This window comes from Budorcas taxicolor, chromosome 24 (assembly GCF_023091745.1).
Source record: "Budorcas taxicolor isolate Tak-1 chromosome 24, Takin1.1, whole genome shotgun sequence".
NCBI classification, from domain to species: domain Eukaryota; kingdom Metazoa; phylum Chordata; class Mammalia; order Artiodactyla; family Bovidae; genus Budorcas; species Budorcas taxicolor.
The window spans coordinates 36548460-36565994 of record NC_068933.1 but is presented as its reverse complement, the minus strand read 5'-3'; the positions used below and the strand labels follow the sequence as shown (position 1 = coordinate 36565994).

The following is a 17535-nucleotide window of genomic DNA, read 5'->3' as shown; positions in this document are numbered from 1 at the left end:
CCAAATTTACAGATGCACAGAACACCTTGGAAGGAAGACTCAGGAGTCTGGTGGCAGTTTTCCCTGGGAAACTGGGGACATGGAGGAGCTTACTCTTCACTGCACTGTTCCATTGCACCTTTTGGTATCTTGTGCATATATCAATTACTAACGTACAAAGACAATTTCACAAATAAAATGGTTTTGCGATTCAAGGTCAGCAGCCTGTGGGCCATCTTCTCTGTCCCGTTTAGATGAGGCTGAAATTAACTGAAGATGCCCTGTCCTGCCTCCAGTGGGGCTGCTTCTCACATGTACGACTGAAGACGGCTCTCTGAGGACCGGGTGGACTCGCCTGCTTGGGGGGACCCCTCTCTTGGGCCAGGGCTCCCCCCCTAGCTTTATCCCAAGAGCTATAAGGGATCATTTTTTAAAAAGAATAGGCCGTGCTTACAGATGCAGCTGACGCTTTCAGGCTGGGGCTGTGGGGAGACCTGGCTTTCATAGGTGACCCTGCTGTTGTCAAAGAGGAAAACGAGGTCCATGTCCAGCGTGCGGCCCTCATTCAGCTGCAAAGGGACCAGAGGCAAAATGAGGTCTCGTGGCCCCCACCCCACCGTCCCCCAAGAAACGGGAGACTACAGAGCATGCTCGGCCAGGACGCGCCAGGCGCCCACCAGGCCTCTCCCAGCGCCTCTGGCCTCTACCGCCCTTGGCTGTTGCCTTTACACTTATTACCTGACGCACACCTCGTCTACAGCGCAGTGCGTTCTGCTCTATCCTGTCTTTACCGTGTCACTCAGATGCCTGCCATCTCCTTTACTGTCCAGTGCCTCTTCCCCTGTTAAATTTGCAGCTAATTTTGTGCAGTGGTCAGCACGGTACCGCACATGACGGGGTCAAAAATAGTTTCGGTTGACGTGGAAGAATGAAGCATCGCTTTGGCAGCAAGAGCAAAAGGCACTCCCAGTGGTCTGGAAGGTACAGTGCGGGGCGATCCGTGTCCCCTACCAAGTCCGCGGGATCCTGCGTTCCCACCTTGGAATAGGCGGCCGCCTGGCGCCCGCAGGAGGCCAGGCTCACCTTGCCATCTGAGAGGCACTGGGCCGCGGGCTTGTCGGGGATCAGGGCCAGCCCCGCCTCCTGCAGCAGCTCCTGGTCCTCCTCGAGGATGCCTGTGTCCTGGCGGATGCGGGTCTTCAGGCTCTGCAGGCTCTCGTCCTCGGTCACGGGGTAGGTGTGCAGGGTGCCCGTGACCATGTTCAGGACATGAAGCAGCTGCCAAAACCCGGGGGGTCACGGGAGGCACGGCTCGACGGGACGCCTACCTGCTGGCCCGGCTTCTCGGAGGCCCCGCCCGGGGTCCGCCCCCCGGAGTCTTTCCCCTCCTGTGCGTCCCTGGAGACAGCCTCACAACCCATCAGTTAGCAAGGGTCCCATCACACCCTCACAGGGGTCAGGGGGGCCCACAGCCTGGGGCGGACTGGGTGCAGGCTCACCTTCAAGTTCAAGATGTCGTCCAGGGCCTTGAAGCAGCCGTTGGGCCCGTAGACGGGGTCGGTGCCCCTCTGGCGCGGGTGCCACATCAGCATTAGCTGCAGCCACTTCTCCAGCCGCTGGGCCAGGACGCTGAGGGGGCGGGGGAGAGTATGTGCATGTGTGCGCGCATGTGCGCGAGGCCCAGCGCCAACTTCCGATTCCACGTGTGTGCGTGCGCGAGGCCCAGCGCCAGCTTCCCATCCCACGTGTGTGCGTGCGCGAGGCCCAGCACCAGCTTCCGATTCCACGTGTGTGCGTGCGCGAGGCCCAGCGCCAGCTTCCCGCCCAACATGTGTGCATGCACTCACGCACGTGCCCGAGGCTCAGCACCAGCTTCTTGTCCCACGTGTATACGTGCACGTGCGTGTGCGAGGCCCAGCGCCAGCTTCCCATCCCACGTGTGTGCGCACCCACGCACGTGCACGAGGCCCAGCACCAGATTCCCGCCAGACGTGTGTGTGTACGTGTGTACGTGCAAGGCCCAGCACCAGCTTCCCATCCCACGTGTGTGCGTGCATTTGCGTGAGGCCCAGCACCAGCTTCCCGGTGCACGTGGGTACTGAAAAACACACATGCTTCTCCCGCCCCACGTGACCATCGTGGTTTGGGGCCAAAGTGATCCCTGAGGCTTAACCACCCTGAGGAAGGGTGAGCCTTCCCTTAAGATGAATTGCTCTGGGGCTCGACCCCTGCCCCCGCCAGATCTGCACAAACACCCTCCCGGCGGGGGCCTCTGGGCAGAGGGCCATGAGAGACCCTCCAGGCAGCTTTCCAGGCACTGAGCAGCCCCCTCCCCCAGCAGGAGCACTGCCTGACGATCTGGCCCCACACCACCGGTTCGATCCACGTTGTCAGTCGCTTCCTGGAAAGCGTCTGAGGGGTCCACACCGCGCTGCCGGGCGCCCCCAGCACCCATCCCTGCCCCCCAACAGAAGCCCTCCAGAGGCCAACATCGCTACCCGCTGCCTCTCCCTGGCCGCCCCCAAGTCTTTTCCCCTTAAAGAGCCTTCCTCTTCATCAACCTGCCCTGCCTATCGGTCCAGATCCTTCCAGGAAGTTCCAGCTCAGCTCCTCCACAGGGGACCCCCTCCCCGTCCTCCAAAGACTCATGGAAACTGAGCCGTGCGCCTTGGCGTTGGGCTGCAGGCTGCTGTCTCCTGAACCATCTCCCAGTTCTGTTAAGATGACCTGATGGCTCATATTCTGGCTCTGAGACCAGACTGCTATGCTGTTCAAAATGCAAAGGTTTATATGTTGGCAAAAACACAGTGCCAGGCTGAAGAAGGACAGGCAAAGAGCATAAGGGGCAATTCCCTACCCTTCAGAGGTTTACGGCTGACCAGGAGCTAAGCTCTCTGTCGGATCAAACGCCTGCAAGGCAGAGCCACCACGGGTGAGGAGGGCGACAAGTGTGCTGGGAACCGAGGAGGTGACTCCAGACGGGTGGGGTGGGGACGGTGTGCTAAGACCGAGATGGACGATGGCAGGACCGGGGGTCAGAGCTGCCGGGGACGTCAGCCCCGACCCCCATCTTTAGAAATGAAGGACAGGCCGCAGAGGTGGAGGAGGAGAGGCCGGGGACATACCTGTTGAGGTTGTTGGGGTGCGGCAGCGAGCTGGAGAACTTCACGGCCCCGTTCAGGTCCTCGCTCACCACGATGTCCATCTCGCTCTTCTGCCGGACTTTGGAGTGCCTGTGGACGTGGGGGGACCGTCGCACTGCGTGTAGTGACCCTGATGTCAGTGGGCGCCCAACAGCCCCTTACACGGGTGACCTTCCACTTGACAACCAGACAGGATCCCCCAGGGGTCTACTGAACCACTTGTGAGGCCCAGCAACCCGCTGGGACGCTTCTCTGGGAGGTTAAGGGCGTCGGTACTGCCCGGTGAGAGTCAGGAACCCGTGGGCTTGTACCGCTGTCTCCTGACCTCACCCCGGCCCATCCGGCTTGTTCTTTCACTTTCCATCTAACACAGAGAATGAAGACAGGACGTCTGCACCACGGTCCCTTCAAGTGCCACCTGCACACACCACGCACTTCCCTCTAAATGCAACGGCTATGCCTGACTTCTGAAGGCAAGTGAAGCGCTAACGTTTTCCAACTAGGAGACCCTTTAGACGTATCTGAAATAGTGTTTAAGGAAAAAAGATTTTAAACTGGCCTCACATATTCCCAGCGACAAGGGTGATGACGGGAGTCTGAACAACGCGTCGCAGAGAATCAAGCGCTGACAGTGAAGGCACCCTTCTCCACCCGACACCTCTGTGGGGTAGGCAGTCTTCAGCCCCCCATCCCCCACCCTCACCAGGTGAGGAAATGGCCTGCCCGAAGTCGCACCACTAGAGAAAGACGGAGCCAGGGGCTCGGAGCCAGGCCCAGCTGCTCCCGCTACTCTGTCTGAATGTCCGCGTCCTTCCTTCCCAGAAAGACGTTAGAGATTCAGATGGAAGATGCTTTAGCCTGAAGCCTCACTGGCAGGGGGGGTAAACTGACCCATGTGGAGCACACAGAGCCTGGAAGAGCCAGGGTGTGGCTCGAACCTGCCCGCCGGAAGCCAGACTGTCATCACACACGGTGGGACGGTGCTCTACAGAAACTCAAGTCTGTCCACGGGAAATTACACAGATAAATGAAAGGACACAGTGAGTGAAACGCTTACTGCTTAGGCTGGTCCTAAAATGTATTTTCAAGACTGGTCCTTCAAAGCAGCTTTATGATAGGATAATAAAGCTCAAATTGCATTTGTTCTGAAATTACTATCTATCTGCCGTTTGAGACGAGAGTTAAAGTTGCCTAAGGCATTACAGGCAGACCAGACAGGCACGTCTCACAGACTCTCGGGTTTCAGAGATGCGTGCTTGGAAGTGGTCACCTGGCCTCCCAGCAACGTGAGGGAGGCTGGCTCTGCAGACAGCAGGGCCATCAGGGATGGTTTCAAATGGCATTGCCTCTAGTTCTGATGGATTCTGATTCACCTTGCTATAAATAATGGAAACGCTCAACATCTGAACAGAACTGCAGTCATCCCTCGGTGAGTTAAAAACACGACGCGTGTACAGTTTGATGGTCGCATGATGCGGTGTGACTGTTAACGCAAGGAGCTAAGTCAGTGAGGCGGAGCCCAGCTCAGGGCGCTGCTTGTGCTACCGTCAGTCTCCACGGGAGGGCGCCCTCCGCCACGTCACCAGGCCCCTCGGGCACGGAGACCGAGCCTGGTTCATCCTTTCCTGTGTCTGGTGTGTAAACAGTGACCGAACTGGACTGCGTCACAGAAAGCTACTCTTCTTGAACGGATTTCAAAGGCTACGTCTTGGTCTCACAAATAAACATTCTCATGATGTGAGTACCTGTGTCCTTTGAGAGAGCCTGTGTTTTTGGTACTTTCAGGAAGATACTGAGAAACATGACATCAGCCAGAGCTGCCCCACAAAGGGGGCAGGGGGAGAGGACCTTTGCATGTTCCTGCTGGAGATGCTATTTATACAACCTTTCTGTGGAGCACGTTGTTAGTACAAACCAAAAACCTTGAACATGTGCATGATCTGGTATGTTGATCCCATTTCTAGGAACTTATCCCAGGGAAATAACTGTGGATGGACCGGGATTTCCCGGAGCTGTTTTAGTTAAGTGTGAAAGGCAGATTCTGTGAGAGTACATATGGTAACCTACTTTGTTTTTTGAACAAACAGGCACACAGAAGAAGAGTCTGGAGACGGAGGAATGTTAGTGGCAGCGGGAGGAGATTCTCAGTGTAAAAACCCTGGAAGAGCACTCACAGGGCGGCGTGCCTGCAACGTCATCACCGAGGTGAGAAGGGGTGAAATCCACCAACGAGCCAGCGGGCAGATACATGCCCGCTCACTTGTGGGTGTACAAAACATCCCTGAGGTGGACCCAAAGCCAACAGTGCCAGGCGTCTGTGCGTCGGGGGGAACCAAGCAGGTGGCGAGGGATGACCTTTCCCTCTTCTGCTTTCTGAAGGATGAACCCCGTGAACTTAGAGCTGCTCCAAACACTAAGACTGGAGGTAAAGAATTCTGGACAATGGCACTATCGCTTCAGTTAGCGTGTGGCCCCTCAAGGAATCACTGTGAATGAACCCTAATTGGTTCAAGGGAACATTAACTTTTAAATGATGCATTTCAGTAATGATTAACTTTTATGTATATAATGAACCACATATTAGTATTACAATTAGAAGAAAAGTTTAAAAATACAGAGTAGTTTTTAAAACCTTGATCATATTCCTTATTAGAAAGTATCTTTTCGGCAGTGTACTCGGTTCACTGTCTGATGCTTTTAAAACCAAATTTCATAGTTTCTGGTCTTATGTTTAGATCTTTAATCCACTTTGAGTTTATTTTTGTGTATGGTATTGGAAAGTGTTCTAGTTTCATTCTTTTATCAATACAGTATATTAACACATATATATGGAATTTACGACTACGGTAACAATGATTCTATATGCAAAGCAGTGAAAGAAACACAGATATCAAGAACAGACCATCGGACTACGTGGGAGAAGGCGAGGGTGGGATGATATGAGAGAGCAGCCCTGAAACATGTATACTGCCATATGTAAAAAAAAAAAGAAAATTGCCATATGTTAAAAAAAAAAAAATTGTACTGAGGTGCAGTAAAATTTGTCAACAATAAACTTTCACATACATACGTCTCATTATTTGTCATGTGAACATACCTTTTGCTTGTTTACCACCACACACACACACACACACTGTAAACACACTGGCTTCCTGCCCTGCGCAGAGCAGTCATTTACACGGACTGGATTTAAGGCTGTTAAGGTTCAGAATCCAGGGCTCTTGGAGCTCAGGCTGTGCTCACGCCGGGTCCCCACAGGACTTCCTCGGGGTGACAGGTCACAGGGGTCTCAGGCCCGGCCTGGGGTGCCCCACGAGACCGGGAAGGTGAGGCGGTGTCTGGCAAAGGCGGGGGACACCCTCCCGGGGGGCGGGCCCACGGCTCACTCACCACTGCACCGGCTGCCAGTTGGGCAGGAACGGCCGGAAGCCAGTGATGCACTCGAAGGCCAAGGTGCCGAAGCTCCAGTAGTCCACCGTCACCGTGTACTTCTGCTGCTCCAGCAGCTCGGGGGCCTGCGGGGCGGGGGGCACGCTCAAACTGAGCCGTGGAAGGGCTGTCACGGCGGGGGCGCCCGGGCCTGCCCCATGCTCCCCGGACGCCGTGCTGAGAGGCCACCATGGTGGGGGCGCCTGGTGCCCCGGCCTGCCCCACGCTCCCCGGACCCCACGCTGAGAGGCCACCATGGTGGGGGCGCCCAGGCCTGCCCCACGCTCCCCGGATCCCGTGCTGAGGGGCCACCACGGCAGGGGCGCCCAGGCCTGCCCCACACTCCCCGGACCCCATGCTGAGAGGCCACCACGGTGGGGGTGCCCGGGCCTGCCCCACGCTCCCCAGATCCCGCGCTGAGGGGCCACCACGGCGGGGGCGCCCAGGCCTGCCCCACGCTCCCCGAACCCTGCGCTGAGGGCCACCACGTTGAGGGCGCCCAGCATCCGGGCCTGCACACGCTCCCCGGACCCCACGCTGAGGGAGAAGGTGGCCACGAATCGGGCAGTGGAACCTAGACTCTCTGATCTCATCCCATCCCGGGGCTGAAACAAGGGCCTGCGGCGAGGGGGTGTTGAGGTGTGCTGTGCACCCTTCTCCCGGGCACCGTGCAGGGCCACAGGGGAAGTGATCCAGGCCACACACACCCGGGCACAGTGTATGCAACGAATGCCGGCCAGCCCCCTAACGTGGTCCACAGTCCCCGATGGGACAGAATGTCACAGTTGAGCAGGAAAGGCCAGCTCCCCAAGCAGTCAGCCTGGGGTGACAGGAAGCTTCCCAGCACAGGCAGGGTGTGGCCGGCTCGGGATGCCCGAGAGCAGACGTGCCAGAAAGGACCCTGAGGAGCGGAGGCGTGCAGGCAGGACATGAAGGACCACAAGCCAAGACGAAATGTGTGGGATGATCAGGTCGGCCTCTGTGTCTGGTGCTGGATAGAAGTTCTGGCCCCGCGAAATCGTCAGAGCTCGGGCCCTGCATTCATTGCCACTGAGCCAACAAGGGGTCCAGAGGACACAGGGCAGGACCCCCAGGACCCTACTCCGTGGGCACAGGTGCTGAGTCACAGCCCCAGGTCCTCACCCTGAAACCTCTACCCCCCCAGAGCAGGGGATAAAAGGACAGCGTCCACTGCCCAGCGGGGGTTAATGGGAAGTACAGACGCACTCACAAGGACCTCAGTGACTGTTTTTTCTCTTTTTTATGTAAGACCCAGGTAGGCTGTTTAAGCCCATGGAGCCCAGTGGCTTTCAACTTTCTTTTTCTTTTATGAACTGCAGACTCCGTTATTCAGCCCACATTTCCTGGTCGTCATTTGCATGCAATCTATCACTAAGTCCTGCTGAGCCTGTTCCAGGCCTTGTGTTTTTTGTTGTTGTTATTTGTTTGCTTGTGTTTTTTTTGCCACACTGCGTGGCTTGTGGGATCTTAGTTCCCTGACCAGGGATCAAACTCTGGCCCTTGGTGGTGAAAGTGTGGAGTCCTAAGCTCCCTGCAGAGGCCCCTCTCTCAGGCACTTCTTGAGCTGTCCTCCACATCCTGATGGCTGCCCACCAGCTCAGACTAGCCCACCCCAACGGCCGCTATACCACTCGCCCACTGCCTGCAACTCACCCTCCACATTGTGCCAAGTGTGGTCTCTTCCGAAGGTAAACCTGATTCCTCTCACGCCTAAGACCCTTCACCGTCCCTCCAGAGGTTTCAGGATCAAGTCTGGAGTCTCTAACACAGCCAGCGAGGCTCTGAATGACCTGTCCCCCACCTTCCTCTCCAGCCTCAACCCGAGATGGCCTCCTCCTTCTCTGGTTCCGGCCATGCCTCCCGGGTGCCTCCTGCTGCCCCACCGCCTGGAACTCCCTCTTCGCCCCCAAGTCCCTGGACGTGCAGGCAGCACCAGGCCCTCCTAGCATGTCACAACGCCCCACGCTCTCTCTCTCTTAGCAGTCCTTATCATCCCTCCAATCGCTTCACTATCTGTGTATCAGGGGCATGTCCGCCTTCCTCCTAAACTCTAAAACAACACTTGCAGCATGTCTGCAGGAAGTGAGGAAGAGCTTCCAGGAAAGATAGGTTTGGGAAGCACTGGGTTCCAAGCGAAGTGGCTTTCTTAGAATAAGAAAGAAATATATTTAAGTGCGAGTTTGATGTATGAAGCAGGGCACCCAGAGCCGGCGCCCTGGGACAACCTGAAAGGATGGGGTGGGGAGGCAGGCAGGTGGGCGGGGGACTCAGGATGCGGGGGACACGTCTATGCCTGTGGCTGATTCATACTGATGTGCGGCAAAAACCATCACTACTGTACAGCAATTATCCTCCAATTTAAATAATTTTTAAAAAACCCTTAAATATATGCATGTGCAATGTGGCACCCCCGCCCCTCAAAAAAAATAAAACATAAAAAGGAAAAACTACAGGTGATCAGTATTTCTTGGATGAATGGGGGACTCAAATAGAGCCACAATATTTAGATCAAATAAGAAGAAGAAAGGGTGGGAGCTGGAAGCCAGCCCTCTCCTCGTGGCCCCTGAGATGCAGTGTGGGAACGGAGGCCCCTTTGGAGCAGCAGCAACCTGGTTTACACTCTCTGGGCTGAAACACAGCAGCACAGGGGGCCACGGGACATGCGCGGGCCCAGGAGCAGAGCCCTTTAGACACGAGAGGATGACCGCGCCCCTCCACAGGGCCTCTGGGAGGATGAGGAGTCTGACCTCACACACCAGTGTGTTTCCTGTGCATCCAGGAATCATCCAGAGAGCCGGCAAGCTCAGCCAGCAGAAGGCGAGGAAAGAAGCAGAGCCCTGCGGCCATGGCCTCCCAAGAGAGGCTGACGCGCAGACCCGGGAACCCCGCCTCTTACCAGGTACTGCAGGGTCCCCACGAAGGACGTGCAGAGGCTGCCCTGGTCCAGCTCCTTGGCATATCCCAGGTCAATAATTTTGTGTATTAACTGGAAGAAAAAGCAGGGAGGGAGAGACATCTGAGGGCTATGCGAGTCCGCTGCCCTTCAAGAGTCCTGAGCACCTCTGCTAGCGCAGAGGGTGTATTTCTGAATTCCCAGTGCTAAGACCCTAAGCTCCTAAGGACTGCCGAATAGGCAGGAGAACGCCTTAGATGCAGTAGGTTCAGGCAAAAGAAACAACGTAAAAACGCCAGGCGCGTGTCCTCCCTTGCCTGGCAAGCACCTGCTGGAGGAAGGTCAGAATTGGGAGACCACGCACCGGCCATTGGGACTGCGAACCCTGGACTTGCCGTGACGTGGAGGACCAGGCACGGTTCCTTCTCAGTAAACACTTTAAATTCTCCAACCTCCAATGGACTGCCGGGAATGAGTGTGAACAGGGACAGAGGTGAGGGCCAGGACGGGCGTGGGTTACGCTGACGGAAGGCACGGGGGAGAGATCAGACAGCCCACGGCTGAGCGACTGCATTCCACTTGTCTGAGCCCTGCTCACCACCCAGCTGAACAAACACGGCCCAGTCCTGCGGGGTGGTGACCCCACACCTGAGCGGCGGGGGCCCCTCGAGAGCTCTGGGCAAACTGCAGGATGGACCGGGCCAGCTCCAAATACATCCTTTCGGCCATATCCAGAACCCACCTACAGCTGGATTCCCTGTGAGCTTCAAAAGCTGAGGCTCCCAAACAAATGGAAAACAAAAAAACATCCGTTTCCAAGAAGTACGAGGCCCCAAGGCCAGAGGGGGTGGCAGTTGGAAGACAAACACTATTTTTCTTATCAGATTCCTGCAACTTGGGACAGTTAACAGCGTGGTCCGTTCAAACTGGCTTCAACCTGCAAGCCAGAACTTGGTGCTGGATTTTGTTTCGATTGAAAGAGCGCTCCCAGAGAATCAAAAGCAAATGCGTGAGCAAGGAAACCCAAACACAAGCAGGCACGCAAAGCACATTCCTCGCCCTACTGCCTGCCCCCAGCTGCTCAGCCCAAGCTCTCCCCCCCCCCGCCCCCGCCGCCCCTCCCCGAGGCTGGCCCGCGGGGTCACTCACTCTCTGCTCCTGGCCCACCCCCCCGCCCCTCCCCAAGGCTGGCCCGCGGGGTCACTCACTCTCTGCTCCTGGCCCACCCCCCCGCCCCTCCCCAAGGCTGGCCCACGGGGTCACTCACTCTCTGCTCCCCTTGCTGCAGGACAATGTTTTCTGGCTTCAGATCCCGATGGATGATTCTGTTCTCATGAAGGTACCGAAGTGCAGAGGCTGAGAGGGCGGAAAGGGGAGTGAGTTCCCCTTAAGCCTGGACAATGCCTCTCACTCGGCATTGCCTCCCCAGTGAAAAATGGTTATCTCGTGTCCTGGATACACACCCCGACTCCGTGCAGGGGCTCGCAGTGGGGGGCGGTGGGGGACAGGCCCACAGATGCCCCGTTGGTGAAGGTAGGGGGACCTGGCTATGTGAGCAGAACTTGGGCCTGCACCAGAATCTGCCTGGTTCACGCAAAGGACTCTAAGCCTTCCATTCATGAGTTCACCACCTCCCCTCTCGAGCAGCGGTTCTCAAACGGCACTGCCCGGTCCAGCAGCATCAGACTTGGTACACAGAAACGCCAAATCTTCAGGTCCCGCCCCAGGTGGAGTGAATCAGAAACCTGGGGGTGACCCTGCGGTCTGCTCTCTACCAAGCCCTCCAGGAGGTGCTGATTAACTTTGAGACGGGGACCTTCTCTGGTCTAGAGGCTCAAAAAGTAAATTCTGCAGGGTGGTAAGGGAGACGGGCCCTCTGGGCAGACAGCACTTGGCCCTCGGATGCACAGAACGCAGGGCAGAGCTCCCTCGAGGGAGGAAGCGGGCTGGGGGCCTAGAAGGGGAGAGTTGGGGGGCGCCTTCAATACATCTGCTGGTCCAGCGTGCGTCTGCTGTGTGCCCCGTCCTCTGCTGGGCTCTGAGGGCCGTGAAATACGGGAGGACATGGTTCCCAACTTTAAAGCGCTCAGACTCTAGCTGACAAGGAAGCAGCCCGCACCACCCGGCTCACTCGCTACCGAAGCCTCTGCTATGAAGAGCAAACGTGACCACGTGACCCAGGACAGCCAAGGCTCAGACGCCCATCAGGATGTGGTTTTTACCCCTAAGAGAGGTTTTAACAGAAGTCCCAACAACCTGTATGTACCACAGATGAAAGAAACAAGGAAGTATTGGAAAGAGATAAAATGATCTTTATCTGGAAATGATCTGACTCTAAGCCTAGAAGACTCAACAGATGAAAAACTGGGGAAAATGTAGTAAGTCGTCTGGAAGCAAAACAAGCAGATACAAATCAGCAGTTTTCTCCCTGTCATAGATCCAGTTGAAAGGAAAAAAAAAAAAAAATCCCATTCACACTAACAGCAAAAATTCTAAAATACCACAGGATAAATTTAGCTGAAAAAAAAAAAAGCATCATGAGAGAAAAACTATATGGCATTTTAAAAAAAAGCAAAACAAATAACACAAAGAGGCTTTAAAAGTTGATGGCAACTAGAGAAAAGAGTACTGAGGGTCTTTAAACAGCTAAAAATAAGGTTACCAGATGAATCGTATATTACTATCTCTAATAAAACTCTAATTCAAAAAGATACATGCACCACTGCGATCACTGAAGTGCTATTTACAACAGCCAAACACGGAAGCGACCTAAGCGTCCATCAACAGATGAACAATGAGGATGTGGTACACGAACGAACGATGGAATACCACTCAGCCGTGAAAAAAAGGGGATAATGCCTCGCAGCCACACATGGACCCTGAGATTATCACAGCAAGTGAAACCAGACAGACAAAGGTAAACATCACATGGTATCACTTACTGGTGGAGTATAAAAGAAAATGATACAAATGAACTTACAAACAGAAACAGACTCACAGAGGCGGAAAACAAACTTACCAAAGGGGAAGAAGGGGGAGGGATAAATTAGGAGTCTGAGATTAATGGACACACACTACAGTATAGAAAATAATCAACAAGGACCTATTGTACAGCACACAGAACAATATTCAGTATCTTATAATAAACTACAACAGAAGAGAATGAAAAATATATATACATACACGTATCTATAACCGAATCACTTTGCTGTACACTTCAAATATCGTAAATCCACTATACTTCAATTAAAAAGAAAGAAAGAAAAATTTATGGCAAAAGATAGTATACAAAGAACCAAAGACCAAAAAAAGGGGGAAAAAAAAAATCTGTAATACATATGCCAAAAAGCATGTATCAATAGACAAAAACTCCTACGAACCAATAAGAAAGCAACCCAGGTATTAGGGAAGCAACACTACTATTTTTTGAAATCATAATGCTATGTTACTTTTCTAAAGAAAAAAAAATGCATTTTTTTTACTTTAAGGGAACATAAAAGAAAACAAAGAAGTGGGTTAGATAGGCGCTTCCCAGGGTTTTAGATTCAGGACAGTAGGATTAAGGATAAAGACTGAGGATGGCATTCAAGACAAGATGACCATGTTTTTATTTTCCGAGGTTAGATTCCAGTTGAGCTATCTCAAATCCTGAAAGATGATGCTGTGAAAGTGCTGCACTCAATATGCCAGCAAATTTGGAAAACTCAGCAGTGGCCATAAGACTGGAAAAGGTCCACTTTCATTCCAATCCCAAAGAAAGGCAATGCCAAAGAATGCTCAAACTACCACACAATTGCACTCATCTCACACGCTAGTAAAGTAACGCTCAAAATTCTCCAAGCCAGGCTTCAGCAATACGTGAACCATAAACTTCCAGATGTTCAAGCTGGATTTTAGAAAAGGCAGAGGAACCTGAGATCAAATTGCCAACATCCGCTGGATCATGGAAAAAGCAAGAGAGTTCCAGAAAAACATCTATTTCTGCTTTATTGACTATGCCAAAGCCTTTGACTGTGTGGATCACAATAAACTGTGGAAAATTCTGAAAGAGAGGGGAATACGAGACCACCTGATGTGCCTCTTGAGAAACCTGTATTCAGGTCAGGAAGCAACAGTTAGAACTGGACATGGAACAACAGACTGGTTCCAAATAGGAAAGGGAGTATGTCAAGGCTGTATATTGTCACCCTGTTTATTTAACTTCTATGCACAATAAATACATCATGAGAAACGCTGGCCTGGAAGAAGCACAAGCTGGAATCAAGATTGTCGGGAGAAACATCAATAACCTCAGATATGCAAATGACACCACCCTTAGGGCAGAAAGTGAAGAGGAGCTAAAAAGCCTCGTGATGAAAGTGAAAGTGGAGAGTGAAAAAGTTGGCTTAAAGCTCAACATTCAGAAAACGAAGATCATGGCATCTGGTCCCATCACGTCATGGCAAATAGATGGGGAAACACTGGAAACAGTGTCAGACTTTATTTTGGGGGGCTCCAAAATCACTGCAGATGGTGACTGCAGCCATGAAATTAAAAGACGCTTACTCCTTGGAAGAAAAGTTATGATCAACCTAGACAGCATATTCAAAAGCAGAGACATTACTTTGCCAACAAAGGTCTGCCTAGTCAAGGCTATGGTTTTTCCTGTGGTCATGTGTGGATGTGAGAGTTAGACTGTGAAGAAGGCTGAGCGCCGAAGAATTGATGCTTTTGAACTGTGGTGTTGGAGAAGACTCTTGAGAGTCCCCTGGACTGCAAGGAGATCCAATCAGTCCATTCTGAAGGAGATCAGCCCTGGGATTTCTTTGGAAGAAATGATGCTAAAGCTGAAACTCCAATACTTTGGCCATCTCATGCGAAGAGCTGACTCATTGGAAAAGACTCTGATGCTGGGAGGGACTGGGGGCAGGAGGGGAAGGGGACGACAGAGGATGAGATGGCTGGATGACATCACAGACTCGATGGATGTGAGTCTGAGTGAACTCCAGGAGTTGGTGATGGACAGGGAGGCCTGGCGTGCCGCGATTCATGGGGTCGCAAAGAGTCGGACGCGACTGAACTGAACTGAAGCAACTAAACTGAACTGAGGTACATTTAAAAATACTATCTAGTATCAACAGAACTGAGTAATTACTGATTTAATAAAGAAGAGACCATTCTAATACACAAGCAAAGAAAGCAAACCAGCAGAACACTGGCAGAGAACGCATGAAGAGGTAACTTACAGGAGTAGAAATGAAACACAGACCGCAAACAGTTATGCAATCACGTAAGACGCCGCTCCAGCTCACTGGCCGTCCACAAAGTACACATGAAAGGAACAACAGCATGCCTTTTCACTTCTTCAACCAGAAGGAATTTCAGATGAGATGGAAAAGGCACTCCCTATATCGCTGGAAGGAGTAATAACTGCTGTGCAATTGGGGGAAAGAAACACGGCAAAAGCTATTCCATTTTAAGACGTACATATCGTTTGACCTTTCGTTTCTGCCTCTGGCAATCCAGCGTACAAAGCCAACAGCACCATCACGTACAAATATGGGTGCGGACTGCACAGTGTCAAGTGAGATCATCAGAGACTAGTGAAAAGTCACCCATCAGGGGAGGGCTGACGGAATCACGGGAAATCCACAGTATAACTGCCAATTGTTAAAAATCATTTACGCTTATATTACCTGACTCAGAGGGATGTCAATGTTGTAATGGCATGAACCTCTTTTTTTTTTAATTAGAGGCAAAAGAAGGTCAAAAGCAAAAGTGATAACCACACTAAGAAAAAGGGTGCTGGGCCAGGGCATAGCAGAGAAGGGATGCACCCTCAGGGGGAGAAGACACCCTTCACAGAGCCCAAGGGGCCAGATATGCTGTGTGAAGACTTCGTGCTGAGTGTTTTCTGAAAACACAGGGAAACCCCTGAGAGTTGAACACCCAACTTCCACCTTCTCAGGGGCGTTCCAGCCGCACATTAAGTGAAATGGCAAAACCTCTCACTGCATCTGCCCTTAAATCCAGCCTTTGACCGTAGAGTTTCAACATCTCACACTTGTTCCCTCTTCTTCTTCTTCGCTTTCACAACTGGGCACAGCAGGTTGGCTTAGGCCCAGCGAGCATCCAGATGGAGCAACAGGCCCACTGCTCTCAGAGGGTACAGCCCATATGCCACCCACCTTGTTCTGCTGGGGGACCTCCCTGGCCATCATGGCCATGGTTCAGATGCCCGTCCACTGCAGGGGGCATGGGTTCCGTCCCTGGTTGGGAAACTGAGATCGCACATACCATGGGGTGTGGCAAAAAAAAAAAAAGACTGGTGCTTCTCACCAGCACTTTCATTTTTGTTTTACTGACTTTTACTAGGGTAAAAGCGCAGTGTGATAGCCGCCTGGGCACGACCCTGCACATGGGGACCCCGCCTCCCCTCACGGGAACTCATGGCTGGCGGGGAGCGCCCATAGGGGAAGACGGGGTGTGTCTACTCAGCCACCGAGTCCCCAAGGCCCGTGCAGCTGTGTGACATGAGCATCAGGGGTTCTAACAGAAAGGCGGGGGTCCGTTTGTCCAAGGCCAGGATATGTGAACGTTGGGACTCACTGTAGTTTGAACAAGTGGGAATACCCGGACTAAGGCAAGGCCTGTGACACTAGACGTGAACGTCCCACTGAGTGACGCGGGGAAGGACGAGCGGGGAGGTGCCCTGAGAAGCCCCTGGGAAGGCAGAGCACTCACATCAGACGGCGGGTACAGCTTGGTGCCACGATGCTCAAGAGCCGTGCCGGGGCTTAAGGGAGGATGGAGGGCAAGCCAGTGACCCAGCCAGTGACCCTGTGAACAGCGGGCTCTCTTTATGCTAAAGCCACTGCACGTAACACACCTGAGCTCTCACTTCAGGAAGTCACTCATTCTCAAATACTTTTTGTCAACCTAATCAAACCTGGAATTAGACAATCCTATACATATACATATATATAGTGTGTGTGTGTTATACACACACTACATATGTATATACACTACGTACTACACACATGTGCACACTATATACATATATCGACTGTATATATTGAGAATCCCACGTATGTTGTTACGCATGGTGTCTTACACTGAGTGAAATGGTCAAAACGCTGACGGGCAAGGGCTCGGTGGCAGCGCCCCTTCTAGGATCAGTCCCTGAGAGGCTCGGTCAGTCTGACTATGCCTTATTTAACGGAATAGGACCATGGGGTGACAGTGTCATGAATCAGAATTTTCTCAAGGTGAGAGAACTTAATTTGACTTAAATTAGATGGAACATGAGAATTTGAGATGGAAAACAGAAATACCTGCGTGTCTGAAACTTTCTTAAAAATCAAAGCCCCTAACAACAGAGATTACTGCAAGCGCACAGAACTGGAAAAGTGGACCACGAAGCATCAGGGCCCGCAGGTTCCACGTTCTCACGTTCCAGTGACAGGGAAGAGGTGCCAAGTGGCACTCTGTGTGAACTTTATCCCATGTAGCGGCATTTCCTCAGACAGACGCTGCTCCGGGGGGTCTGTGTCAAGCACCGCGCCCTCCTGGGTCCTTGGCAGGAACAGCACCCAGGTCTTGGACTCCAGCTTCCCGCCGGCTCGTGAGGGAGACAGGGACATATAACTGCAGATGATGATGCTCCGGAGTGCTCACTGATGAGCCAGAATCCCAAACCACGCTCCAGAGATGAGGGAACAGACAGGGCCAGCTAGACTCCCATGCAGAGAAGCGGCTGTGTGAGGACTGTGTCCATGGAGCCTACTGACCACACTCTGAGCTGAAAGGGACCACTGAGCTCTCCTGAGGGTACGCTTGCTCAGGACGCATGCCACGGGGAAGAAATGCAAAGATCGATGGACCAGGGATGCCCCGGGTGGTCCAGCGGTTAAAGAATTCGCCTGCCAGTGCAGGGGACACAGGGTTGATCCCTGGTCCAGGAAGATTCCACGTGCTGTGGAGGAACCGAGCCTGTGAGCCACAGCTACTAGCATCCACACTCTGCAACAAGAGAGGCCCCCCTCCCCCGCAGTGACCAGCCCACACACCCCAATGCAGAGGAGCCCCAAC

General features: G+C 53.1%; 1 protein-coding gene across 5 annotated transcripts in view; it reads right to left on the bottom strand.

Moving 5' to 3' along the window:
* Positions 1 to 17535, bottom strand: part of IKBKB (inhibitor of nuclear factor kappa B kinase subunit beta) — a 52752-nt gene that overhangs the window by 10325 nt on the left and 24892 nt on the right. For all 5 annotated transcript variants that reach the window (XM_052661357.1, XM_052661358.1, XM_052661359.1 and 2 more), the window contains exons 6-12: positions 10733 to 10821; positions 9469 to 9558; positions 6513 to 6637; positions 3105 to 3212; positions 1479 to 1608; positions 1063 to 1257; positions 434 to 548 (exon numbers count right to left, since the gene is read on the bottom strand). In XM_052661357.1, coding sequence (XP_052517317.1) covers positions 434 to 548; positions 1063 to 1257; positions 1479 to 1608; positions 3105 to 3212; positions 6513 to 6637; positions 9469 to 9558; positions 10733 to 10821 — 852 coding nt within the window. The remainder of the gene's footprint in view (positions 1 to 433; positions 549 to 1062; positions 1258 to 1478; positions 1609 to 3104; positions 3213 to 6512; positions 6638 to 9468; positions 9559 to 10732; positions 10822 to 17535) is intronic.